General features: G+C 39.2%; 1 protein-coding gene across 1 annotated transcript; it reads left to right on the top strand.

The window, feature by feature from the left end:
* The first annotated feature begins 26 nt into the window (after positions 1-26).
* On the top strand, positions 27-21742 carry LOC117291569 (codanin-1-like). The gene is made up of 22 exons (XM_033773377.1): positions 27-110; positions 1859-3023; positions 4276-4456; positions 4743-4976; positions 5535-5624; positions 6014-6089; positions 6822-6919; positions 7592-7699; positions 8787-8838; positions 9041-9106; positions 9745-9888; positions 10857-11023; positions 11496-11577; positions 11923-12076; positions 13307-13434; positions 13829-14124; positions 14438-14580; positions 17295-17440; positions 17970-18074; positions 18223-18690; positions 19534-19699; positions 20375-21742. The coding sequence occupies exons 1-22, from the start codon at positions 27-29 to the stop codon at positions 20515-20517; spliced, it is 4296 nt and encodes a 1431-aa protein (XP_033629268.1). The 3' UTR covers positions 20518-21742.
* The last annotated feature ends 5897 nt before the right edge of the window (positions 21743-27639 follow it).

The following is a 27639-nucleotide window of genomic DNA, read 5'->3' as shown; positions in this document are numbered from 1 at the left end:
CGAAAATACCATTTAGGATTTTAAATATGGCTGCGGTGCTGGAAGCTTATTTAGCTGGGAGTATATCTTCTAAAAGTTTAGTTTCATGGTTATTGTCAACTGATGTTTCGGTAAGAACGCCTTGTATGGTTTGATAAAGGTTCAATAATAAAATATATTCACAATAATTATGAAATAATCTTTGCCAAAAATTGTTAAACGTGGTTCAGCTATCGGAATTGTATTGTCCGGAAATTGGACAAATGAGTAAGAAATGGACCTCCATCTGATTTTCGTGCCCAATGACAGGTCCCAAAAAATAAATGCTGTTGTCAAATTTCCTTAATAAATTTATTGGAAATTTATTATATCATTTTAGAAATTTATTATATCATTATTAAATAATAACTATAAATAATAATAATATTCAACAGTAGTACTACACTAGAGGTAGAGTAGCAGATCTGCAATCAATGACAAGCCCACAGCACAGGGTCGCACTAAATACCGACAACTCACGACCCCTCACGACAACTCACGACAACAATTTTTAAATGCACTTTTAAAGGACATTTGAACATAAGTCGGATAACTTTCCGTATGGCGCCACCACCTTTTCACTAATTTTTACAAAAAGGGATATCTCATTGAGGTAAATTAGATACTATATTATTTCATATCGAATGAAAAAGTGGTGGCGCCATACGGAAACTTTTCCCATAAGTCAACCGGTAAATATATGCACAAGAGTCATATGCACCCAAATCACTTTCAAACTGTTGAAAAAATTGTATTGATCCGCCATGTTGTCTTTCAACGTACTTGGACGATTCCATTACACCGCAGGGGTGATACATATGCAAGATAATAATAATAACAATAATATCGAAGTCTTATATAGCCCACGTATCTACCAAACAAGGTACTCAAGGCGCTGAGTATATACAAACTTTCAGAAAGATAGGTTATTGCAGTGAAGGATTCTGAGACCCTATTATTATTTAGCACCTCACTGTCCTTATATTTTTTATAAGGGTTTACACGGTGCTACAGCGCATACAGCAGCCACAGCCAGGAACACCGGGGTGAACCCCTTCTCTTTTCGATAAGTGTGCTGGGTTCTTTTACATGCGTTACACAACACATGGACCAAAGGCTTTACGTCCCATCCGAAGGACGAAGCAATGGTTGAGTGTCTTGCTTAAGGACACAAGTGTCACGGCTGGGGATTCGAACCCACACTCTGCTGATCAGAAACACCAGAGTTTGAATTCGGTGCTCTTAACCGCTCGGCCATGACACTTCCACATGATTATTTACCATTTTATGTGCCTCTCATAGTCCCCATAGAGTTTTTTATATTATATATTATAATATTAAATTAGTTACTAACATTAACAAGAAAGGGAAAAAAAACAGCAGAACCTAAAACCAAAAAGAAAAAAATACAACTCAGCCCTCAGAAATTACCCATGCCCCCTGCGGTATAGTAGAATCGTCCAAGTACGTCGAAAGACAACATGGCTAATATTTCCGTTTGCTACTGAATTCGTGGTAAAAAACTTATTTTTCACAGTTATAAGAACAACATTTTCAACAGTTTAAAAGTGATTTAGATGCATATGACTCTTGTGCATATATTTAACGGTTGACTTATGTTCAAATGTTTTGTTAAAGTGCATTTAAAAATTGTTGTTGTGAGGGGTCGTGAGTTGTCGGTAATTAGTGCGACCGAGCCCACAGTATGGTGGAGACTGTGACCGTATTTGCCTACACAATTTACCTAATAATATTGTTAATTGTAGATGATAATCCCTGCTGTTGTGTACAGAATTATTGATCAGTAATGTTATAACAGATTTGTTCTGTTTTGTCTCAGGCTCTGACAGAAATCGACCTATTCAATGACAGATCCCTTCGTGTTGAATTTCTGCCGTTCTTCATCAACTATCTTCGCGACCAGACAGCCCACCTTATTTGTCATGGAGCATCCTCTGGAGCCTCTCCAGCTAAGACCCCGGCCAGTGCTCAGAAGTTTCGCAGAGCAAGCCTGCAACGCCAAAACTCCACAGACCTCCCAAAGCACCAAGAATCAGGCGTCAGGAGCAATCATCAGCGAGTAAATCGGACCAAGCTATTTAGCCCGAGCCCTCTGAGATCAGACGGAACTGAAGTACTGCAAACTCCTAAATCAGAAGCTTCTGAAGATGGGAGTCCTCTCAGTAACTCAACAGAGTCGCCATCTTGGAATCAGGGAGGACAGTTCTATCGGAAGTCACAGCATGATGAGTATTCTGGAAAGGCTAAGAAGGTCTCTCCATCTGTCCACAAAAAGGACGAGCAGATAACACTCGGTCAGTACATCACACCAGACAGATTCAGTCAACCAAAGGGAAGGAGACGAAGTGACCAGCATCATCTAAAAGAAAGCACTCAGCACAAGACCCCTGTCGCTGCCAAGCACCGATCAGGTGGTAAGAATAAGACATCCTACAGTGACGGTTCCTTGAAGTCCAAGTCTAAACCAGTTTGCAGGGAAGTTGCCGCTCCTGAATTCTCGCTAAATGATGCCATGGATTTCCCTGCAGTCGGAATTGCATCCAAAATCAAAGACATTCCGACAAAAAGAATCACGCCAACAGCTGTGTCTAGTAGTCACCAGAAATCAATCTCCAAAGGCAAGCTTTTCAGTTCACCTGGACAACCAACCTTTTCAAACCCGGCATTTCAGACTGGATTTTCTGCGCCAGGAAATGCAACAAATACAGGCGGTCCTATACAGACCAATCAAGGTTTGGACAAGGAGAGGGAGCTCCTAAGACTCGAGCGTCGCAAGCAACAAGCAAGTCTCACCAACACTCAAGAATCATCGGTAAATAATGCTGCTCCATGTCCTTCCACAGCGCAACCACAAACTCCAACTAAAACTTCACCTAACTTTGCCTTTACCTACACTACTGAGGTGACCAAAGCATCCAGAGAGGACGTAACATACCAAGATCATCTGGAGAAGCTTGCTGAACTTTACTCAGCATGTATTAAAGGTAAACAAATCAAATTTAATGTGAAACCAAATTTATACACGCCCATTTTCTTGTGTTTCACATGCATACTTCAGAAAGCTTAAAAGAAGTCCTATATACACCAATTCAGGCATGCACCGGGCGCGCTGTGTTGAGCACTGTGCGCCATTGCTGAGGTGTACATGTGCCTAGTTTGTGCACTAAGACATGAGAAAACCATGTTTCTTTTCACTCTTTATGAAAATTAAATGTTTTCCTCAACGGCTATCACAATTTCCTTAAACAGCTACCTGAGCGGAATGTTTTTAACGGAAATGGTATTTTAACTTGTTTATAATGCACTTGTTGACCATTTTAATGTAATTTTGATATGTGTACACTTCTGAATTGTTCGTAATTATCGATTAAAAAATCTGGCCCCAACCTAAAGGTTTGCAAAAACTAAAAACACTTCTGCTGTTGAGAGCGCGCGTCAAAGGACAATGCCGCTGACGTTATTTGTGGGAGTTTGCTTTGTTATACCTCCACGCTGCAACAAAGTGGCTTTACAAATTGGAGCTCCCAACTATGACGTTTTGAGAGTGATTACGTAATGGGGCTTTTCGCAAATCTCTCAGAAAAGCGCTGGATAAGGGTATTCGAAATGATTGTTTTTTTACACAATAAAATCTATTTATAATCATATGACTCGATTTCCTTGAAAACATTTTAAATGGAATTCAGCAAAGTTCACGACTTGACATTTTCGTTCAACCAGGTCTTTTACAGGACATCATGATATACCTTTGTAGATCACTGACTACAAATATTTGCAACTAAATAGAAACCAAATCATCTTGAAAACGGTGCTTGTCTTAAGTGAATTAGGGGGGAAAGACACGGAAACTGTATAAAATAGTCACTAAAATGAGATTTTGTCAGAATTTCAGTATTTTCCTCTGTGCTTAATTAAAAAAAAAATCAAGAATGTACAAACGTCATATCATGCAGGAATACATTACATTTCCATAAAATGTGAAAAGGGAAACGATTTTCTTGTGTCTTTGTGCACAAAATTAGGCACAAGTTTACCGCAGCAGTGGTGTATTGGTTGAAAGGTGGTCACATACATAGCTACTCTGGCAGCTCAGGGCTGCATACTCTCCAGGGAGCTGAGAAAGATTAAAGGAATATTAGTGGCCCAATGACCAAGGCAACAATATAAAGCGTATTGATAAATGCACTATGAAAGAACTAATAATTATTATGACTAATCCCAAATCTTTGCTTCCAGATTGCCTGATGCCCAATCTGACAATGGAGCTATACTTCTTAGTTCATCTACTGACAGCCAGAGGTAGTGTGTCGTCCACGGAGGGCATCAATGATCAGTGCGACCCAGAGGATATTAACTATCTCTGCTCTCTGCACAATTGTGTCTACTTTGCTGTGCAAGTCCTTCACCAGCAAATGTGGTATGTCTTCTTCCTGCGCTATCTTAGGGCACTGGCCATGCACATTATTGACCCAATTCATCATCACAATAACCGATTGCACCATTTTGGGAGTCGATGTCGCCGTGTGTAATCAAGTGTAAAGCACATTTTAGGCAATGAAGCGCTTACACTCTTGCCATATTTTATGTGCATTTTGCCCACCAAATTAAGTGCACTATCTAGAATTTGAAATTTATAATGGGCAAACGTGTTGGATAATTTCCAATTCTACTTTTTATTGGTTAACACACGTTTTCTTCATCAGGTTGCTTGTGTTCCTAGATAAGACGACTCTTAAGTTGTTAGCTGAGGTTCCTCACTTGTCAGAGTTCAGTCCAACTCTTAGAGCTGAGCTTGAGAAGGCGATAGACGGAGGGACGTCAAGACCGGTGGTTGTGACCTCTAAGTCTCCAGTCCAGGCAGTACCCTTCATGGCCGACACAGATAACAGACGGAACTTTCCAAGCGATGTGTCTTTCCATAGCTTTAGAAAGCAAAGGTTAGGACTGTGTGCTTGAAATATATCTCTAGGACCCTGATAATACTAAACTGCCATGGATGTTGACCTGGGCCCAATTTATAAAGCTGTTTAGCAGACTATTCTGCTCAGCACTTCTGTTTGCCAAGCAATAAATGAGGGTACCGGCCACAGCAATGGTAACTGTATGGTATTTTGGCCGGTAAACTACTTTTCTTAAGGCAAGATTTTGCATGTGCTGAGCAAGTTTTTGTGCTTACTTGCTTAGTGAAATTAGGCCCATGTTAATTTGTTTGCAAAAAGATTGACCTTATACATTCCGGGGAGTTTCTCGGCTGGCAAGATACTGCACTGTCGATGTAAGAAGTTTATATCAAATTCAAATACAAACTCATTTATTGCACACCCCTAGTTCTCATGATTGGCTACCAATGCTGGTTGTGCAAGCAAAGAATACAAATTGTAATACAATGAGGGCTACTCAAGAGAACAAAACATTTCTTGCATTTCTTGCTCATCTGTCGTCGATCAAGACATTGGTACAAAAATGATGATTAACCGTTTCTTTTTCTCTTGCAGGGATAAGTTTTATGAATTTGTTCGAGAATGGATGGATTATCATAATTTGCCCGAATGGAATATGAAAACAGTTATGGCCAAGAAAATCAGGTAATATACAACGTATTTTGTGACTTTTCTGCTTTAGTTGCTATGGTTAACCCTGAAGCCAATATTCCTAATAGCACCCAGCACTAATGACGTCACTTTTGTTAAAATACCCGGCTGTCAGACAAACATGCCACACCACCTCCGCGATCCCTGCATCATCGTCCGCCAAACTGCACTAATAGTGTACACAACTTGGACGTTCGTGCACGTTAGTGAAATTTGACACTTTCGTCCGAGATCTGTCTGAGATCCAGCTACTTGGCTTCTATTTTTTGCATAAGTTAGAAATGCTTTTTTTTTATTGAATCATGGAGTAGGAATGAAGCCCTGCTAAGAATTCCATTTCCTGTTATCACTATTGCATGACATTGACTCTGTGTTATTTCCAGGGAGTTGGTGCAGCAAATTGTAGAGGTAGCCAACTGCACACACTTTGCTAGACTCTTTCGTTCTCAACTCACACGGGTAAGTAAGTGGAGAATTTAGGAGTTTCTTTTTTAGGCATACTAACATTTTGGAAACATTTGATTGTTTTTACATCCTATAAAACGTAGATGTATACCACAAAAATAAATTTCATGATCTCCTTTTTGAGATGACACCGTCAATCTGGAGAGTTTGTTCAATTGCCTCTTGGGTGGCTTGGTTGGTTGGCTTGTGCGTAAAGCGCTCGCCTCTCACCAAGGTGACCCCGGTTCGATTCCCGGTCGGGGCCATATGTGAGTTGAGTTGTGCATTGGTTCTCTGCTGTGCCACGAGGGTTATCCAGACCACCCGGTTTTCCTCCCTCGGGCAAAAATCAAACACTTTCAATCTTTGGCTGTGCTCCATGGTCATAATGGGTTATGCTCTGTAATTTTAAACGCAATTCAACCTCTGGCTGCCAAGTTTGGATGTTTTAAATAAACCAATAATAAATAAATAAATAAATAAAATGTGGCTGGCAGCCAAAGGCGCCCTTGCATACCTGCCTCTCGAACACGTTGTAGCTGCGTCCTTCGCAGTTCAGCTCTAGCTGTGAGTAAGGACGATTAGCCCCCCCAAATTATTATAATATAACATCATTGGTAGATATGTACGCTATATAAGACTATTATTATAAGAATGTTTAACGGGTGTATTAAAAAGATTTAATACACCCGTCAGTATCAAAAAATCAAAAAGATTTAATGTAACTACATCCCTGTTTGTTCTTAGATGTGCCAAGGAGATCATTTATTATCAGACAATGATGACAGCAAAGATCGAGGATTCCTAGGTGAACTAAAAAAGACAAACCCAGAGAGATTTAAACGGTAAGAGTAACCATTGGGATTCGATTTGTGTTTGTACGCATGGATTGTCTACTGTGACATGAGTTTTATTTTATCTAACTGGATGTTTTAACTTAATCATCAGTGGCTATTGCTTTAAAATCAAAATTGCATTTTCAAACGGTTCCCATTTAACGCCTGGAATTTCATGGATGCCCCCCATTGCCCTGGTCCTGGCGCCCCTTCAAAAATTTCCCATAGTCTTTAAAATTTTCAAATGGAAGTGCCCTATTAAAATGAAAATGGCCTTGCCCTCTCAAAGATGAAAATCCAGGTCTGCCATTTCCCCTTACCATTTCAGGTCAGCCACAGAATAATTTTTTTTCCGAAATTTGTTGAGGTTGTCAAATAATCGTTTTCCTTTGAAAATATTGACTTGATAAAGGAAATGACTTGATAAAGGAAATCGACAAAGGTTCTTATAATAAGCACCGATGCTGTCGTGTGAAAAAAACACGAGTAGGCACCCAAATTTATTCACAGACACTCGGTCGAGGTTCGTGTTTCGCAGAACCTCGACTGTGTTTCCTGACGATGTTCCTCAGTTGAGGAACTTCATTTCTTGATTGTTATCTGTTGACAGTAGGATTTATTCTTAACTTGCTATTTAAATGTAATTGCTTGCAAGTTTTGCTTTGATTCTTTTATGTTTAGACTTGAAGAGCGATTCTTCACTCCGACGACATCTGGAGGTCCGAGTCCTCGCCCAGGGTTTCATGGTTGCCAGGATTTCTTCAAGGAGTTTATTTTAGCTGCTGACAGGTAACCTTCAAACTCATCCTAAAATATAGAACTAGCTCGCTGCAATTTTCAAAAAGAAAGTTTGACTGAAGACAAAATGTGAATGAAATTATGAGTGGGGAAAATCAAAAATGCTGACTGCGAACTGAGATGTTATATAAATACAACAAGTGGTGTTGAATGACCTTACATTTTTAAGGGTGTCGTAGCCGAGCGAATAAGAGCACCGAACTCAAGCTCTGGTTCTTCTGTTCAGCAGAGTGTGGGTTCGAATCCCGGTCGTGACACTTGTGTCCCTGAGCAAGACAATTGCTTCTATTCACCCAGGGGTAAATGGGTACCTGTGAGGGCAGAGACTGTTCTTGTGAATGATTTAGCCGAGTAGCGCATATTAATGTTGCACAAGCTGTATACTCTTTAGGGAGCTGAGATGGTTTAAGGAATGAATTAGTGCTGCAGTGACCAGGGGTAATAATGTTGGAAGCGCTTTGAGACGCCCTTTGGGTGTGAAAAGCACTATATAAAAACTGGTTATTATGATTTGACCCTAGCAGAGTCTTTTTTAGAGGCACTAAGATAGTATAAAACATTGTGAGAAACGGCTCCCTCTGAAGTAACCTCAGAATTCGATTTTGAGGTCTCGAAATCAAGCATCTGAAAGCACACAACTTCGTGTGACAAGGGTGTTTTTCTTCCTTTATTATTGTGCAACTTCGACAACCAACTGAGTTCAAATTTTTACTTCTTTTAAATTTTGTATGCATATGTTGAGATACACCAAGTGAGAAGACTGGTCTTTGACAATTACCAATAGTGTTCAGTGTCGGCACTACAAACACAGGCAATTATATTGGTTTATTTTGGCGTGAACAGTAAATAATTAGCTCCTGTAGGTATTGGAAGTTGACAAACTCGTTCTTGAGGCATGACAAACCATGTTATATTTGGATATTGTGTAATGTTTTGTAAATGTTTGCATTCTGTACGCTTGGTATGTACTGATAAACATTAATAACACATGTTTTCATATTTGTTTGTTATCATCTATTCGGCAAGTTGTTGTAGGCAGTTGTGTTGAAGTGATTTTTTTGTCTTCCTTCCTTTTCAGCTTTCTGCTCAATCAGCATCTCATGGATAACTTCTCAAACAAAATCTTAGAGGTAAAGTTAATGCTGCTGCTGTACACCACCCTCCCCCCTCCCCCCACAAACAGCAATCATGGTGCAGTCATCAGATTTAACTTTTCCAAAGTTCAATGATGTATCAATCCTTGAAAGTATTATTAACAAGTTGATATGCTTGTAATTATTTTAACAAATATGATAAGACTCTTAAGTAATAATTGGTATTTTCTTACTACAGCTGAATGAGATGCAGTTTGGACTTACTGACCAGGATGGGGATACAGATTCCAATGGTGTTGATGATGTAAGTCCTCCCCTCCTCTTCCCTCGACCTTAACGCCTTAGCCCTTAATCCCCAAACCTCACTCCCCCACAAAATCCTCACGCTTGACCCAACCCTCGAGTCCTCACCCCTTAACCCCAAACTCCTACCCCTCAACCCCAGACATTAACCCCAAACCTCTCCCCAACGCGCTCAACCCCACCCTTGAATCTTCACCCCGGAACCCCAAACCCCCAAAACTCAAACCCCTCAATTCTCAACCTCAATGCCCTACATAACCCTTATACTCAGCCCCACCCTCAAATCCTCGCCCTTTGTTTGATTATTTATTTAATACCCTTCAACCATCAAACCTCCAAACTCCCACCCATCAACCCCGGACCTTAACCCCAACCTCAATCCCCTACAAAGCCCCTCATTACTTATCCCCTACCCTCGGATCACCACCCTTCAACCACGAAACCTCCACACTTCCACCCCTCAGCCCCTCGACCCCAAACCCTCAAACCCTCAAACTCCCACCCCTCAACCCCCACGAATCAATCTCAAACTCCAGACCCTCAAAGGGGCAACCCTCAACCTCAGACCCTCAATTCTACTGCAATCACAGTGGACTAGTTTCCTGTTTTTCTGCATCTTTCTTTTTTTCTTTTCTTCAGGAGGCAATAGGTAGTTTCAGCATTACTCTCCAGGCTGCTCGGGTTCTAGCCAAGTTCCTTGGCTTCTTGGTGTTCTTACCTTATCAGAGAGGAGGCAATCTACCAGACTCTGTTCAAGCTGATATGATTTCAATTAGAAACAAGGTACTGTGTCCATTAATGCTGTACTTTCTGTGCTTGTGTCATGAAGGTTTGTTCTGTATCTACACATGAATGATTTAACAACTGTAAATGTATGTCAATAGTTCTCTCTCTTCTCACAGTGTCCCCCCCCCCTACTCTGGACCTGCTCAGCACTCTACATACTCCATGTCAGCAGCATCAGTTTAACCAAAGACACCAGGGGTTAGAGTTCAATATTGTCTATTTATCAGGGTAACCTGTTCCCCATTAATTCTAAAACCTAGTGATACATCTTGAGATCATCTTGTTGATCTCTCTCCACATAGTGTCCCCCCCCTCCTCTGGACCTGCTAAGCAGTCTAAGTACTTTATGTCAGCAGCATCAGTTTAGCAAAAGACACCAGGGGTTCAAGTTCAATATTGTCCATTTATCAGGGTAACCTGTTCCCCATTAATTCTAAAACCTAGTCATTCATCTTGTTGATCTCTCTCCACACAGTGTTCCCCACCTCTGGACCTGCTAAGTAGCTTATGTACTTCATTTCAGCAGAATCGGTTCTAATGTGTCTACCCATCGGGGTAACGTGTCAGTCATTAATTCCAGTCACTAGTTATTCATTCCATTGATCTCTCTCCACAGTTTTCCCCTCCTCTGGACCTGCTAAGCAGTCTACGTACATGTACTTCATGTCAGCGATATCGGTTGGTCATGACCAAACAGACTAGGGGGTTAAGGTTCAATGTGTCTACCCATCGGGGTAACGTGTCAGTCATTAGTTCCAGTCACTAATCTTTCATTCCATTGATCTATCTCCACACAGTGTTCCCCCTCCACCTCTGGACCTGCTAAGCAGTCTACTATCATGTCAGCAGCATCGGTTAATAGCCAAAGACACCAGGGGTTAGGGTTCAATATTGTCTACCCATAAGGTTAACGTGTCGGTCGCTAATTCCAATCACTAATAATCCATTGATCTATCTCCACAAAGTGTTCCCCTCCTCTGGACCTGCTAAGCAGCTTACGTTCTTCATGTCAGCAGCATCGGTTAGTCATGACCATACCCTGGGTAGTGGAGTATCTTAGCATGATGGATCCTGAAGCAGCTCAGCTGGATTCACTCCAGGTGCTTCTAAGACTCTTAGTCCAGGTTTACAGGTCAGTTTCGCTTTGTTTTTATTAAGTAGTATTTGAAACTTTGCATAGTGGAAATATGATTAAAGTAAGGTTTTTGGTTACACCATGTAATGATAATCTCTAAATGAGTTGGGTTGGTTCTGAAAAGAACCCTTGGCTTCAACTTGATCAGTATGGTCTGATCGTCTTTTGGAGAAAAAGAACCACCCTGACTCATTTAGAGATTAACATTACATGGAGTTAATATAAAAGATAATGAATTAACATATATTGTTAAATTTCCTTAATATGCATCTTCAACATGCTGAGAGGGGGCGTAATATGCAGCCCATCCAGCAAACATCTTGCATTCAGGCAACTCACGTTTTCTTCCACTATAATGGCTGCCAGTGTATGCTTGAACCGGTTTCAACCAGTATCCTTTTCACGCCGATCATGTGCATTGGGACTTGCATATGAGCTATTCAAACAACCCTAGTTTTCCTGTTTACAGAACTGTTTCTAAAAAGCTGTGTGTGGACTCCACAAACTACAACATGCTACTGGTTCTCCTTTTACTTGGGTGGCTGTTTGAGGTGAGATTTCTTGAAGATAAGACATGGCGCGCCATGGCCGAGGGGTTAACAGCACGTAAAATTGGGGAGGTAGTGTTTTCTGCTCTACTGGCCAGACTTAGGACTGATGGGGTAACCCTGTTTCTCAGCCCTAGGATTTTTTTTAGTGACTGGTACATAAACCATGGTTAGTTTTGCATGTAAAAACCGCCGTCCAACATTGCGGTTACTTTTTGAAGTTTTGTAATTCAAGACAACGACATTCACCGGTTTGAAAGTTGTATAGTAATCAATTACACATTTGTTCAAAGGTTTACATCTATTAAATCTAGATAGTAGACTAAAAATTGTTTAATTCTGTGGTAGGTACCCGGTATGCCAGCCTCCATGTACTTTACAAGCTTTGCTGATGACTTCATCAATGATGACACCATAATGCAGTCAGCATCTCCCAACACACACCTCGATGAATTATGTCTCGTAGATCAGCAACTACTCTATCTTTGCTGTCCGTACCTAGGTAAGAAACACCCTCTATCAACTATGGAGTGCCAGTGTCAAAAGTGTATGTTTTTAATAAATTGGGTTTGTTCTTTTGTGTCTTTTGTTTTTCTTTCTTCTATGGTTGCCTTGCCAGTTGGTTTAAATTCTTTACATAGGTAGGGTAAAAAGATCAAAACATTAGCAATGCCAGCAGGGTTAGGTGTATGTAATAAGTAACTTTTAGTTCTCTGTTGGCCGATTCGGGCACAGTTGGTTGTTTCCCAAGGAAAAATCAAACACTTATGATCTCTGGCTGTACTCCGTGGTCATATCTTGGTTGATGTAGCTTTCTGTATCTTGGTTGATGTGGCTTTCTGCAAAAGGCATCCTTGCATGTCTGCTTCTTGAGTATGCTGTTGCCGCGTCCTTCGAAATTCAGCTTCTTAGCTGTGAGTAAGGATGACTAGCCCCCCCAAATTATGACTATTATTATGGTTTGTTTATTGAAAACTAGAGCGGCTCCACTCTTAAAAGATCCAATTATATATTACATGTACATGCCTGGAATTTCATTTTTGAACATGTTGAAAGGGCAAATGGCACTTCCACTAGAAAATCTTCAAGTCAATGGGAAACTGCACCAAGGTCAATACCAGGGGCAACATGGCCTCCATGTAATTCTAGGCCTTAGGGAATCAATGTGTGGTGAAGAGGTTTTCAAGTAGAGGTTTAATCCCAACGAGGCCTGGTTCTTGATAATTTTACAGAGACGAAGTTGAGGTAAATTATCAAGAACCAGGCCTCGGCGGGTTTAAACCTCTAGTTGAAAACCGATTGAACAAACTTTGATTCCCATTCATAAATACCTTTTCGGTCAAAAAACATCAACACGTTTTGGTCAAAAAGTAAAATAAATGCAAAAATTACAATTGTTCAATGATTTCTTTCAACACAACACCCCTCCAGCTATGAAATGGGAAGGCCCTCCGCCACACTCGGGTAAACAACTCCTTATAAGGGAATGTTGTGCACGTCGCGATCGCGTGATGTGGCGCAACTGTCCCGGCCGTTGCTCCTGACCAACTGTCTTATTAGCACGGGTGCAAACTAGCGTGTCACGCCCATGTTTCAACACTTTTTACTGGTCATTAACAAAGGTTTATACACACCCACGTGACGCGCTCTCCACCAATGGAATAGCGAAACTGTCTGAGGTATTTATGAATATTCATTAATGCAATGGGTGTCTTTTTGGTTTGTGTTACAGGTGACATACGGGTGTTGCTTACAGATGCATCACTTGGGTTTGGTTCCAAGACCACACCCATGAAGAAGATCACACCCATCTGGGCTGGTACTCCGCCCAAACCTATTCAGACAAGTCAACAATTACAGGTACGTCTAAAGGGCTAAAGGCTAATCAGTTATTTCTAAGCAAACCAGTGATTAGAATCACTTATTGTACACGAAAACCCTGTGAAATTAATATCTTGTATAAAACAAGTTGTGGCTCTGAGATAAAGCCAGGATTTAGATATTTGTGGATCTTATTTGGTGTTTGATAAGGAGACTTCGATAAAAAAAACAAAATTAAATTAACTTCCATTTTTGCTTTGTCTAAAAAATAAAAAATAAAATAAGCAGTTTGTTGTTTTCAGGACCACCACAACACATTAAAAAAAGCTACCCTGCAATAACCTTGTTTTCTCATCATTTAAAGTTTCAAATCCTATAATTATTTAGTGGTTACATATATTCTTTACTTTGTTTTGCCAAAATCCTTCTACAGCAAGAACTTGAGAAAAACTTTTTCGACAACCACTCCCCGTCGCTGAAGAAAACAGTAGACTTTGTCAGCTCTAGGCTGTATTCTAACTGCATTAAACACATCGACGCTAAGATCGTCTTGGCGTCACGGAGGACGGTCGTAGAGTTGTTGGACTTGGAGATCAAGTCAGAGGAAATTGGGACAGTGAAAGAGGACTGGACGGATAAAATGAAAAGCGCCCTCTTGAGGCTAGTGAAGGCAAAGACGAAGGAGGTTATAGTCGCAACGAGGAGGGAAGCTGAAGAGCAGGCTAAACAGTGAGTACCTAAGGATTGATTTTGCTGAACCAGTCTAAAAATTTGTCACTATAATGATTTGATACAAAACGGTTTTTATCAGGGCTATTTGTTTTTAATTGAGACACAGTTTAAGACGATGCACATTGATATGTTTAGGAATGTGCACAAAGTTCATGATAAAACAGGGACAAAAATGGTGTTCATCTGAAAACAATGTAATATAGTTATTACAAAGTTGTGAGTTTATAGAAAACTAGACGAATTAATGTACCCATTCAAAAACAATGATGTACTTCTCCTTGACGTTATTTTGTTATTTTGTTATTTCTAGATTTGTAAGGGAGAGAAGCAAGAAGTCATTGTCTCTCCTCCTGCCTCAAGAAACTTGTGAACAAGTTTTAGAAGCCGCTGCTGGTATTACAACCAGGCTAGCCATGGAGAGGGCTAAACGGTGGTGCAATGAACAAATACCAGGTGGGAATACTTGTTACTGAGTGATGCCAGTTGGGCAGCTTTATTCCAGATGGGATAGGGTCACTGAATACTCACTGATCTGACACCACTTGGGTAGTTCTACACCAGTTGGTCACTAAATACCCCTGTGACACCACTTGGGTAGCTTTACATCAGTTGGGATATGTCACTGAATTCTCACTGACACCACTTGGGTAGCTTTTCATAAGTTGGGATAGGGTCACTGAATACTCACTGACACCACTTGGGTAGCTTTTCATAAGTTGGGATAGGGTCACTGAATACTCACTGACACCACTTGGGTAGCTTTTCATAAGTTGGGATAGCGTCACTGAATACTCACTGACACCACTTGGGTAGCTTTTCATAAGTTGGGATAGGGTCACTGAATAGTCACTGACACCACTTGGGTAGCTTTACATTAGTAAATTAGCTTTACATCAGTTGGGATAGGGTCACTGAATAGTCACTGACACCACTTGGGTAGCTTTTCATAAGTTGGGATAGGGTCACTGAATACTCACTGACACCACTTGGGTAGCTTTTCATAAGTTGGGATAGCGTCACTGAATACTCACTGACACCACTTCGGTAGCTTTTCATAAGTTGGGATAGGGTCACTGAATAGTCACTGACACCACTTGGGTAGCTTTACATTAGTAAATTAGCTTTACATCAGTTGGGATAGGGTCACTGAATAGTCACTGACACCACTTGGGTAGCTTTTCATAAGTTGGGATAGGGTCACTGAATAGTCACTGACACCACTTGGGTAGCTTTTCATAAGTTGGGATAGGGTCACTGAATACTCACTGACACCACTTGGGTAGCTTATCATAAGTTGGGATAGGGTCACTGAATAGTCACTGACACCACTTGGGTAGCTTTTCATAAGTTGGGATAGGGTCACTGAATACTCACTGACACCACTTGGGTAGCTTTTCATAAGTTGGGATAGGGTCACTGAATAGTCACTGACACCACTTGGGTAGCTTTTCATAAGTTGGGATAGGGTCACTGAATACTCACTGACACCACTTGGGTAGCTTTTCATAAGTTGGGATAGGGTCACTGATTACTCACTGACACCACTTGGGTAGCTTTTCATAAGTTGGGATAGGGTCACTGAATACTCACTGACACCACTTGGGTAGCTTTTCATAAGTTGGGATAGCGTCACTGAATACTCACTGACACCACTTGGGTAGCTTTTCATAAGTTGGGATAGGGTCACTGAATAGTCACTGACACCACTTGGGTAGCTTTACATTAGTAAATTAGCTTTACATCAGTTGGGATAGGGTCACTGAATAGTCACTGACACCACTTGGGTAGCTTTTCATAAGTTGGGATAGGGTCACTGAATACTCACTGACACCACTTGGGTAGCTTTTCATAAGTTGGGATAGGGTCACTGAATACTCACTGACACCACTTGGGTAGCTTTTCATAAGTTGGGATAGGGTCACTGAATAGTCACTGACACCACTTGGGTAGCTTTTCATAAGTTGGGATAGGGTCACTGAATACTCACTGACACCACTTGGGTAGCTTTTCATAAGTTGGGATAGGGTCACTGAATACTCACTGACACCACTTGGGTAGCTTTTCATAAGTTGGGATAGGGTCACTGAATAGTCACTGACACCACTTGGGTAGCTTTTCATAAGTTGGGATAGGGTCACTGAATACTCACTGACACCACTTGGGTAGCTTTTCATAAGTTGGGATAGGGTCACTGAATACTCACTGACACCACTTGGGTAGCTTTTCATAAGTTGGGATAGGGTCACTGAATAGTCACTGACACCACTTGGGTAGCTTTACATTAGTAAATTGGCTTTACATCAGTTGGGATAGGGTCAAGAAATATATTATTTTCCTTTGTGCCAGTAACTCCTTGAGTCGGGCTACATCCCAAAGCCTTGGATCTCGAGTTCTGTAAATTGTTGAAATGTGTTTGTGGAAATAAATGTGACTTTAATTGAGTTGAATCAAAGGGTCTTTTGCAGGATCCGTGCTGTTCCCAACAAATTATAATTATTATTTGTAATGTTCCTTACAGTCTGACAGTACTGTCATTGTTCTAGGAAAAACACACAATGACATTTGTTTTGGTTTTGTCAGGTACCTTGTGCACATTCCTATAATCATCTGTTGGTAACTTTTTTAGACATCTTTTTAAAAAAGCATTTTACTAATTGAGTGTTTTTTGATATTATTGTTGCTCAACACATTTCATATAATTATCTACTGTATGAATGCCTTTTTTACTGCATGGGGAGGGGAGTTCTGTAAGGATCTTGTGTTATTTTATGGATTGTAGTATTTGCTAGTGCTTGACAAATTTTGTTGTGTTTATTTTGTGATTTTATGTTTTTGGCTTTTGAATCATTGCCTTTTTTGCTTTTGTTTCTTTGTTTAACAGACATGAGAATTCTCTGCGTTTTCGTGTTTTTTTTTCCCCAGCTTTTCTGAGGCCTAAATATGACTCTAATAGTTAGATTTTAGCTATTGTTGGTTATTTTGTTATTTGTTTCTATATAAAAGCAAAACAATAATGTTATCACTAAGTAAATGATGCATGAGAGCGGTAACATTTTCTGTAAACAGGTAAATGTTGCTCGTTTAAATTTAAGGGGTAAAATTATCTGTAAAATTTATTTAATAATCTTGCTAATTTCTTCCATCTCATTTATGGTGGTTTTATTCAGCCGCCATTCAGCAGGAGTTAAATACCGGCGTTGACAAAGCTATCAGGGCTGCTAAGAAAGAAGCCGTTGAGAAACCAAAGTTGATTAAACCCCTCCATCATGATAGGAACCTACCATCGCCTTCATCACTACTGCAAGGCTATAAGGTTAAATACATTCTTACAGTTTTATTAGTGTTAAAACTTTGCTTTCTTTAATAACTCGGATGGAAATTTGCATCAGGGATAAAGAATAATAATTTTATTTTTACCCATATACGTGTACACCGATGTGTCTTAGCACTGTATTCTCAGTGCTTTCTCGAGCTCTGTGGGGAAAAAATGTACTTTCTGTTTATTGTATTTTTCAATGTTTTTCTGTATCTGAAATGGTAGCATCAGTATTATTATATGATTCGTTTTGCTCTAATCCTTAAATACATCGATACAACCGTAATGTATACACGGTTTTTTTAAGTAATTTTATTATAGAAAAAAAATTAAGTTTTTTTTTTTTTCCGTCTGTAAAATCATTAAATGAGTCGTTCACAAAGCATGACATGTCATTTGACAATTATCTTGATGATCTGACAACAATTAATAATGTTTCAGAACTTTTCTTGCCCATGATAATCAGGCAAATGCGTAACCAAAGCCCATTGTTAATATTTGTATATTGTTGATACTATTTTATCAGGACTTGTTAAGGCACCTACTCTCAGGAAGCCTGAAGCAAGACGTCAAACCCAAGAAGCTGGCCAGTTTGTTGGCAACAACACGGCAAGTCCTCCATGCTAGACAGGTAAGAATACAGTCTCACTATTGAAAACATGTTGAGTAGTTTAGACATTTATTCCAATACAAACAAATGTATAAATTCTGCCGAACTGAGGCAAATATTTGAATAATGTCTGATACCCCCCCCCCCTCTCTCTCTCTCTTTGGTACAGGACTTGACTGTTATAGCATTGCAGATGATTCAACAGCTGTCTATTGATTTGTTGGCAGCTCTAGTGATCTTCCATCCAGACTGCCTTGATTCCTCTATAGATAGTGGAGATACAGTGGCTAGTTTACCATCAATTAAGAATGATGACGATGAAGCCAAAGATGAAGGATGCATCAAAACGGTTGATGCTAACAGTAATAAGAGGGTGGACTCACTAGCAGTTGAGCCAAATGGAACACCAGAAGAAAGTTCAACTTTTAACTCAACTGAGAGGGTTACAGCAGAGAGTGAAGACCAATCTCATCATAATGAATCGAAAAACTGTAACGGTCACAAGCCAAGGAGTGACGTGCATCTCTTGGACGTCTTCTTGGAGCTGTGGAGGGACCATTTTGAGTGCCGGGTACCAGTTCAGACATTCCTATGCCCAAGGACCGCAATGCTGATTGAAAATAGTGCAAATCCCAAGGTAGCTTTCTATCAAAAAAATATAGCAATTTTGTTGTCGCTTTTATAACTTGTCTCAAAACGACTGCCCCTGAACCTGAATCATTCTGTAAACTTAATCAACTCCTTAGGAGTATGCAGCACCATCAGCCATATCGTTGCTTATTAATAGACCGATCCATTAGGCTCCGCCCATGACGCACGTGTGAGCAAGAACACATGAACCTCTCCAATGCCTTTCTGCACAACTCTGTCGCGCGCGCCAAGATACGCGCACGCATGTCGGACCTTATGGGTCGGACCTTCGTTGCGTTGTGATTGGTCAATACGCAATGGGGCGGAGCTTAATTGATTGGTCTATTGCATCAACAGGTTACACATTTACTCTAGGGTGATAAGAGTCATTTATAGTTTAGTGTCACTCACCAGGTCACAAGTGTCATGACCGGGATTCGAACCCACAATCAAATGTCTCAGCTATCAGACCCCAAAATCCACTTGAAATGCCAATGGAAAGGACCCAATTATTTAGTTCTTAAATCATACATTGTTGGTAGGTGAAACAGTTATGAGTTTTCTTCAATTATATTTGACATTTACCCAGTCAGTTCTCCTTTGTGGTTTACTCCTAAACATTATTTACATTTAGAGTAGCCATACAAAAATATCCAGATGACGAATTACATATATTTAATATCTTAAAAGCTTTCTTAAAAGACGCTGCTAGTTCCAAAACATGAGGCCATTACTCATTCTATTTCTTGCATCCATACCACATGTCATTTTGGTAAGCAATTTGCAAATGCTGATTGCTTCTGTCATCTGTATATTGAACACTGAATATTCTTCTCCTGTGTGTTCCCAGGTACGCTGGGACTCTTTGTCCAGTGTAACATGTAAGCTGATTGATAACAAACTGCTTGACCCAACTAGAGTCGCTGAATCTCTAACTAGACTGATGGAGTCTGAGTACGGGATGACAGAAACAATGATTGCTTCTCTGTGGACAATCATACAGTATATATCTCAAGGTTAGAGTCGAACTTCATTATGACTATTCAGGCATGCAAGCTTTCTTTGAATCAACTGATTTCCTTATTTTTTTATTGTCAGTTTTACTATTCAAAATTTTAATAAATACATGTACTATACAAAATCATTGACATTTTGAATTTTCCTCTTTTTTGGTGAAGTAACAGTTGTTAGTAGAACATGCCCAATTTGTTTATCTTAGTCTTCATTGGGGTATAATACATGGGAGGGATGAGATTCATCCGCCGTTTGGCGGAATTCCGACTTTGAAGTCCATCTTTTGCTTTAAGTTAAGCATTTTTCAAATTGTTGACTTTGGCAAATTGATCTTTGAACTTTTCATTTTCCAACAATTAAATTGACAACAGTGGCGGGCAATTCAAACCCTTTTTTATCTAGTCTGCCGGGCAGGTCAAGAATTGTTTCTTGTCACAATAAATGAGGGGTACACTGGTAAAATCCCGAAGAGGGATTGTTTTTTTTTGTAAGTAAAATGTTTTGACATGTCTTGATGCGTGCTAGATTTAATGTGACCGCAATCATGAGCGATCATTCATTTCAGTATACAGACATTAAAATACGCATGCACATGTTAGTCTGGCTCTTTCCTCCATGTTCTTGGTACTATGAGGATTACAATGTCAATGTTTTGTTTCAATCGTTATCTTTTTTAGTGGAAAGCCACGAAGAGTCATCAATGGATATAGAGCTGATGTTAAACATTCTGATGTCCAGATGTCCGGAGGGGCCAGTCCTACAGCGTCTATGTGATTACATGGAACACCAAGAACGTTACAGAGCCTCAAATTTAAACTAATGATAAAGTCATGCAAAGTTGAAATCAAATATTCAATATACAAAAAAAAACATGGTTTTTGATTTTGTAATAATGGATCGGGTAGGCGTGGTGGTTTCTTTCCTCACCTTCCATCTCTAGGACCCCGGTTCCAATCACGCTTAGGGCACTATATGGATTGGATTTTCAGTCCCTCCCTGATTCCGTCAGTCTTCCCTGGAATATTTATCTTGAGTTTTCCTCACATATCTATTACTGTAACTTCCTTGTCTTCTCTCCATGGGGTTATTGGTCAGTATAGTGATAAAGTTTGCTTTTCTTAGAATCATTGACTTCACAACCAGAATTAATCAAATAAAAATAAACTCAAAATAATGTTGTACATGCATCTAGTACACAAGGCTTATGAAGTCTGGAATATAGCAAAAATAAATTCTGAAGTAGTTTAATGATTGAATAATTGCATTTTGGGATTACTTATGGTGTCATACAGTAATAAACCATATTTCGGATCATATTAGGGCATTTTAAACTGTGAATTTCCTTGCAACACAATCACAGTTGTCTCTTATTTTGAGTGTTGTTTTCTTGTTTCAATGGCCAAATAAATAAGAACGAATAATTTTGCTTAATAACTGTTTGCGCGTCACGTAAATATTGGTCATACACGTCCTCAGGCGATCAAAAATACTAATTTTCTTTTCTATTATATTGCATTTAAGTTTTTGGGGCAAATTTGGTAGTTCATGGACTACGGTGCATGGGGTTTGGTGACATAATAGGCCATGTAATGGTCCATAAATTTAGGGTCTGACAGAGTAATTAATATTTTTATTAAATCAAATAATGTCTGCAATTACAATTCTTTGCTGCAATTAAACGCAACATCCTTAAGAAGTTGAGCTTGCTTTAAAAGCAAAAATTCATTTATTATTCTTATGTTTAAAGAGCTATGACAGCATTTTTTTTCTTCCCCCTTGTAGCAATGTCAGAAAACAGCATGTACGAAACGCTTTGTTTAAGTCATGTAAATTAGATGTTAACATGTTCAACATGCGGAATTGCAAATTAAGGATTTGGAGAGAGGAACATGATGGGTCAAATCATGAGGCTTTGTTCAGCCATGAAGAAATCTTGTGGCCATCGTCTGTCCAGGGGTTTGATTTGGTTGAGTAGACCGATCCATTAAGCTCCGCCCCATTGTGTATTGACCAATCACAACGCAACGAAGGCCCGACAAATAAAGTCTGACATGCGCGTATGCGTATGCTTGGCGCGCGCGGCAGAGTTGTGTGCAGAAAGGCATTGGAGAGGCTCACGTGTTCTTGCTCACACATGCGTCGTGGGCAGAGCCTAAATGGATCAGTCTATTGGCCATTGGTATATCACTGGCCTGGTCGATGACTGACACAGTCATTTACGACCGCCATGAACCTGCTTGCAGCTACTATATGATTAAATTATAGGTTAAACTCAATGAAACTAATACAGATGTCACTAACAAATAAATCAGTTTATTCCTGTTCAGCTACAGGAATTGTTATTTTTTATTATTTCAACCTCTCGGCATTGTCTCTATTCATGCATATTATTATTAAACAATGCAAAAACAAACAAATTAACTTACTATCAGAAAACAAAAATACAAATCCTTAATATACAAATGAGATATTCTATCCACAAATTAATTGTAGATTGAAAAAAAAATGCGTTTCTAGTTTACATTATGTAATTGTAAAACACTGCTTTCATTCATTGTATTTGAAACATTAAATGTGACCTTTGACCTCTATGAGAGGGCTCCATGTGAATACAGTATTAGTGTACATGTACATGAGTATAATTTGTCCGAGTCTGGCTTTAAAAAAGTCGAAATTATTTGAAAATAAAAAATTTTCCTTAACAGATTGAAAATAATCCACAAGTGAGTGGTCCAACCATTAACTACCCCCCCCCCACAAAAATATTTTTAAATAAATAAATAATGTCTTTGCCCAGTCCAGTCAATAAGCATTAGACAGAACTCTATGGTACTACACATCTGCACATGTGTGACAAGGTTTTCCGCAAGGTTATAGTTAAGACTTGTCGAACTTAAAGAGGGCAGGTGGTTGTACGTTGCAGATGCATGTATGGATGGAAACCTAATGGACGAGGTCATGTTATGTGCATTAATACATTATCCTGGTTCTTCTTGAATGCTGTAAACATTATGTGACTACACAATGGCAAATTCAATAAGTTGCAGGCATCTTTTATAACCTGATGAAAATGGCAAACATCTGACTGCATTGTGTCTGGGTTTTTTCTGAAGATTAAATGATGTTGCTTCCAAACTGAGTACACTTCAAGAACCAATAATGTACCACCTCTTCTTGAGAACAAGGGGAGTTGAACCAAATGTACTTTTCCCAAACCTGATTTCTCTTATTACTTTATGATATGAACCCTGAAAACTTGCGGATTGGAAATAGTGCATGGATGCTTTTAAAAAGCTAATGATGTACAAACTCGTGAGATATTTTTCTTGGAAAACTAAGCATCGGAATAATAATAATAAGACTTGTAATACACACATATCCACCCTGCTTGGTGTTCAAGGATAGAACACCCAGCAGGTGTTCAAGGATAGAACACCCAGCAGGTGTTCAAGGAATGAAGGTGCTATGAACAAAAAAATTGTTTAATGAAAAAAAAATGTTTAATGTAAATCAACATTTCAAACTTCAAACTATAGAAACAAGACAAACTCAAAGAAAAAATGTGCATCAGTTTCAATAATAAACAAAATGTACAATAATCAACTGCGGACTTAATTAATCTTTAGCAATCAAAGCATTTACTGAATTATATTAACATAACAAAATAAATATGTATCTCTTGCAACCATCCATGGCAGATAAGCTAGGTTATTATTTGTACAATTCAAAGCCATCGTTGTGTCAGTCAAATCTTTACAAATTGGTGAATGGTTTATTTCACCTTACAAATGAGTTATGGAATATACTCAAATTCTTTGCACCATTCAGTTAAATTAAAACTATTAATATATTGGATTATTTGACTACATGTACGTCCCCCCTACAGGTTATAGCAACCATGACTGGACAATCAGGGCACCAGTCACCATTTACATGACCTACATTGTAGCAAATTGCCTGGTTTCATATCCCTGGTAACCAAAGCCAGTAAACAACCATTACTGAAACAATCAGAACACCAGTCACACAGTGAACATGAGATGGCAATTTGGCTGGTTCCCAAACAGGCAATGGAAGCCCTTTGAAAGGCTACTACAAAGTTGTATATTACCCTTTGAGTGGTGTTTGTGCAGTGGTGTCCTCTACAATGTCAAGAAAACTGTAATACCTGTGCAAGAATGAAGTAACATGTTTGCATTCCCGGTAAGCAAGTTTGTTGTATGCTTTGCAAAGCACATGTGAGGAATTGAATGTTTCACAATATTCTACATAATATGATTCTGGTAAGCAGGAAATATTGCTTAATACACTGGGTGCATTCGTAAAGCTTCCCTGGGTCATCCCTGGTCTACCCCGGTGTGTTCGGATAGCTTTTGACGTCATTTTAGGGGCTCACCCAGGTCAGCCCCCAGTGTCCTGCTTGTGGAGTGGGTCACTTGGGGATTGGCCCCAGGTAAACGACGTCACTACGAGAGCGGTGAGTGGTCGTTTGTTTAGCTCTTGTCAGGGGCTCACCCGAGTGGGCACCGCGGGGTAGACCCAGGGAAGCTAAACGAACGCACCCACTGGTTAAGCAAAAAACCCATTGAACCAGTGAGTTGCAAACTATTGACCTATATAGGGCATTCTATTACCTGTACTTGCCACTGTTGCTTAATGAGATCTGTGGCCGATTTATGAAATATGGCCCAAACACTAAACTACATTATACTCAGAAACCACACTTATTCAACACGTCATAAAAAAGAAAGAATATGACACACGAACAAAATTATACAATCAGAGCAAAATAAACTATCAAGTCAAGTCATTATCAAAACTATTATCAGAAAACTGAAAGATTATTTTTCGATTTGTTGGTATATATGTCATTGTCTCATGTACAGCAAGATTTGTGGTTGTGTTTTCATATTGACATGTACTGAACATTTTTAAAATATTTGCTTTTTGTTACAACATCTTTGAGTTACCAGCATACCCCACTATAAATGATGTCATTTTGCTAAAAAAAATCCCTGGATGTCACACAAACATTTCCACCACTCACAATATTGTGATTTTTATCACTGCATCAGGGCCCAATTTTATGGCTCTGCTTACCGCAAGCACAGAATCGGCGCTTACGGAAGCAGGACATTCTGTGCTTACGGCAAGCGATTTCAAGGGCTAGCGTCGAACTTTGGCTTCTGCCATGCCTACTAGGCATTCTACGCTTACAAGGCTAGTGCAGAAACTTGGCGCTTGCACGTAAGCTGGGAATCGTGATCGTAAGCGCAGAACTCTGCGGTAAGCAGAGCCATGAAATTGGGCCAAGCATGCCAGACCCCAGTAGTACATGTAGTACACAAAGTTATCACCAATAAACATAAAGTTTGGACATGTACATGTAAGTACATGTACATGTATGTAGGCGCTAGTTAGTGAAATGTAACACATTGTCCGAGTTCCAGATACTTAGCTTATTCATGCAGTACTTTTAAAAGCAACCCTAAACTTTGTTAACTCATTTGATTTGTTTAGATCACTAGATTTTCTTTTCAAACTGACCCCAGAGCAAAGAGCAACCTTTTCAGAAATTGCTATGTATTATGCATATTATATGATACAAATTTTGCCTATCATTCAATTACATCATTAGTGAGCCCAACCTATCCGACAGTCCCTGAGTCTAGATTGGGAGAGCAATATGCTGACGTCTCAACAGTTTCCAACATGAAATTAACTGTTTAAAAGCATGACTTCCAAGAAATGTAACCACTGTATGTTGTCTCAAACCTCAGAGTGGTAGACACTTTGAAACACGTTTATATCTGAGAGTCTTGTGTGTAATTGAACCCAAAGTTCCCAAGGTTATCACTTTAATTTGTGAAGACCCAACATTCAAACACGAGTAAGACTTGCACAACGTATAGGTTAGTTGTGAACTACTTTGTAAAATATTCATACAAATTGATACTTTGCGATGTGTCAAAAACTTTTTTTGAAATTGATATTCTATCATTTATGTGTACATTTTTATTTTTATTCACTGCAAAAACTCTTCTGATGACATTTTACTGCATCTCAATGTAGTTGTAGACGTACACATTATTTAAAACCTCTCTGCACAACAATACAGAGCTGTTTTGAAGAGAAAAACAAACAAATTTGCTTTGTAACTATGTAAAGCAAACCTCAGAAAGAACAAAACACAAGAGGAAAGAACACAACACAAGAGGAAAGAACAAAACACAAGAGGACAAAAAAATAGTTTGTTTTTAGCAAATTCCACCTCCAACATGGTTGATTGTGTCCAACATGTTGCTCAGCTTAAACAATACTGTATTGGTTTTGCTTAACGTACACAAAAAAGGCACAGATGAAATAGCTCTACTGTCACACCAGCCAGCATGCATAAAATATATATATATTCTGTACATAGTTTTTATACAAAGCTTTTAAAGGTTTCATATTCTACATTGCTGGCTCATCAAGAGTATTAGAAGAGCTACTTGGAAGAGCTTGGCTTTAGTGTTTTGCATACTCATAAGACTATCAAAATCATCCAAAATGTCAAATGTGTTAAGCTTGTACAGCGTTATTTGCATAAATATTTGTTCACGTTCCTAGGCTGTATTCTAGACCGACATTGTTTGAAAAATGCCTTTCTTAAAAAGTAGAACAACTTTGTTTACATATATATCCCTAACTCCCTTCGAAACCCTTCTTATGGTTTTATCTGCATTCGATGGAATCGGAACCCAAACATAATCTTGTTATTGTGAAAGGCTTAGATACCAGTCTAATCAGGGTCTGTAGGATTTGGTTTTGAGTTCATGCATTATTTTCTACCTCCATGTGCATACTGACACTGACTAAAGGATTTTGACCACTCCTGGAAATGTTAGCGCCCAAATGCCACAAGTGGCTAGGGTTGAGAATGGCCTCACCTTAAGCGTTTTGTTTTGCATTCTATGCTAACTGGGATCCACCACAGGGAACACAGACATTCTTAGAAAAGCTGATATTGATTCCTTATAGTTGTCGTAAATCTCCATGTACGTGCCATAAGAAATCTAGCCACCAAGCTAACACACAACAAATTGAAGCGCTTTTATCTACAATTGTAAAAAATATGCATTAATATAAAACCAAGAGGTTTTGTTTAGCTTTGGCAGAACACTTCTAAGCAGTATACCCCACTGGCTGTGATTTGTTCTTTGCCTAAAAGAAAAGCCGGTAGCTTAAACTCAAATGTAAATTAGTTTGCACATATATTTTTCCAAGGTTAATTTCCAAGAGAATATTTATACAGCAAAGGTGAGTAGCATTCATGTGTGCATTTGGAAAACAACAATTCGGAAAGATTTTGAAGAGAGAAAACTAGGCGAGGTCACAAAACTTAAGACAAAAAAGAAAATGGAATGTGTGACAGTCAGAAATGGACGCAGACAAAACAATGTTTTGGTAGTCTTGGCTCCAAGACGCTCACACTCATTTATAAGCTTTTATCCAACTGGAGAGGGCGCTGTACATATAAATATCTGATCCATTTTGCTTTTGGCAAGCCATTCTTTGAATTCTTGAATGCTGCACGAATGTATGAGATAGTGAAGTCTCGCACCAAGACTTATTTGGGTAGTTATCTGGACTTTAAAGGCACTGGAGACTATTGGTAATTACTCAAAATAGTTGGTAGCATAAAATTAAAAAACTTACTTGGTACAAGCAATGAGAGCTGTTCATACATGCACATGTATAAACAATTGTGAGAAATGTAGTTTTTGAGAAAGAGGTAAATGTAATTTCTCACTCAAATATTAAAAGACTTCTCGGCCTGAAGCCTTTTATTGGCATCTGAAAGCACACACACTTGTGCAACAAGATTTGTTTTGTTTTCTTTCATTATTATCTTGCAACTTTGATGACCGATTGAGCTCAAATTTCGACAGGTTTGTTATTT

This window comes from Asterias rubens, chromosome 1 (genome assembly GCF_902459465.1).
Source record: "Asterias rubens chromosome 1, eAstRub1.3, whole genome shotgun sequence".
Lineage (NCBI taxonomy): Eukaryota > Metazoa > Echinodermata > Asteroidea > Forcipulatida > Asteriidae > Asterias > Asterias rubens.
The sequence above is the reverse complement of the archived record's forward strand: the minus strand, read 5'-3'. Positions and strand labels throughout refer to the sequence as shown.

Coding starts and splice junctions, on each gene's coding strand:
- LOC117291569 (XM_033773377.1), top strand. CDS start 27: ATGGCTGCGGTGCTGGAAGCTTATTTAGCTGGGAGTATATCTTCTAAA. Junction 9,107..9,744: donor ATTCCAATGGTGTTGATGAT/GTAAGTCCTCCC, acceptor TCTTTTCTTCAG/GAGGCAATAGGTAGTTTCAG. Junction 14,125..14,437: donor GCTGAAGAGCAGGCTAAACA/GTGAGTACCTAA, acceptor TGTTATTTCTAG/ATTTGTAAGGGAGAGAAGCA.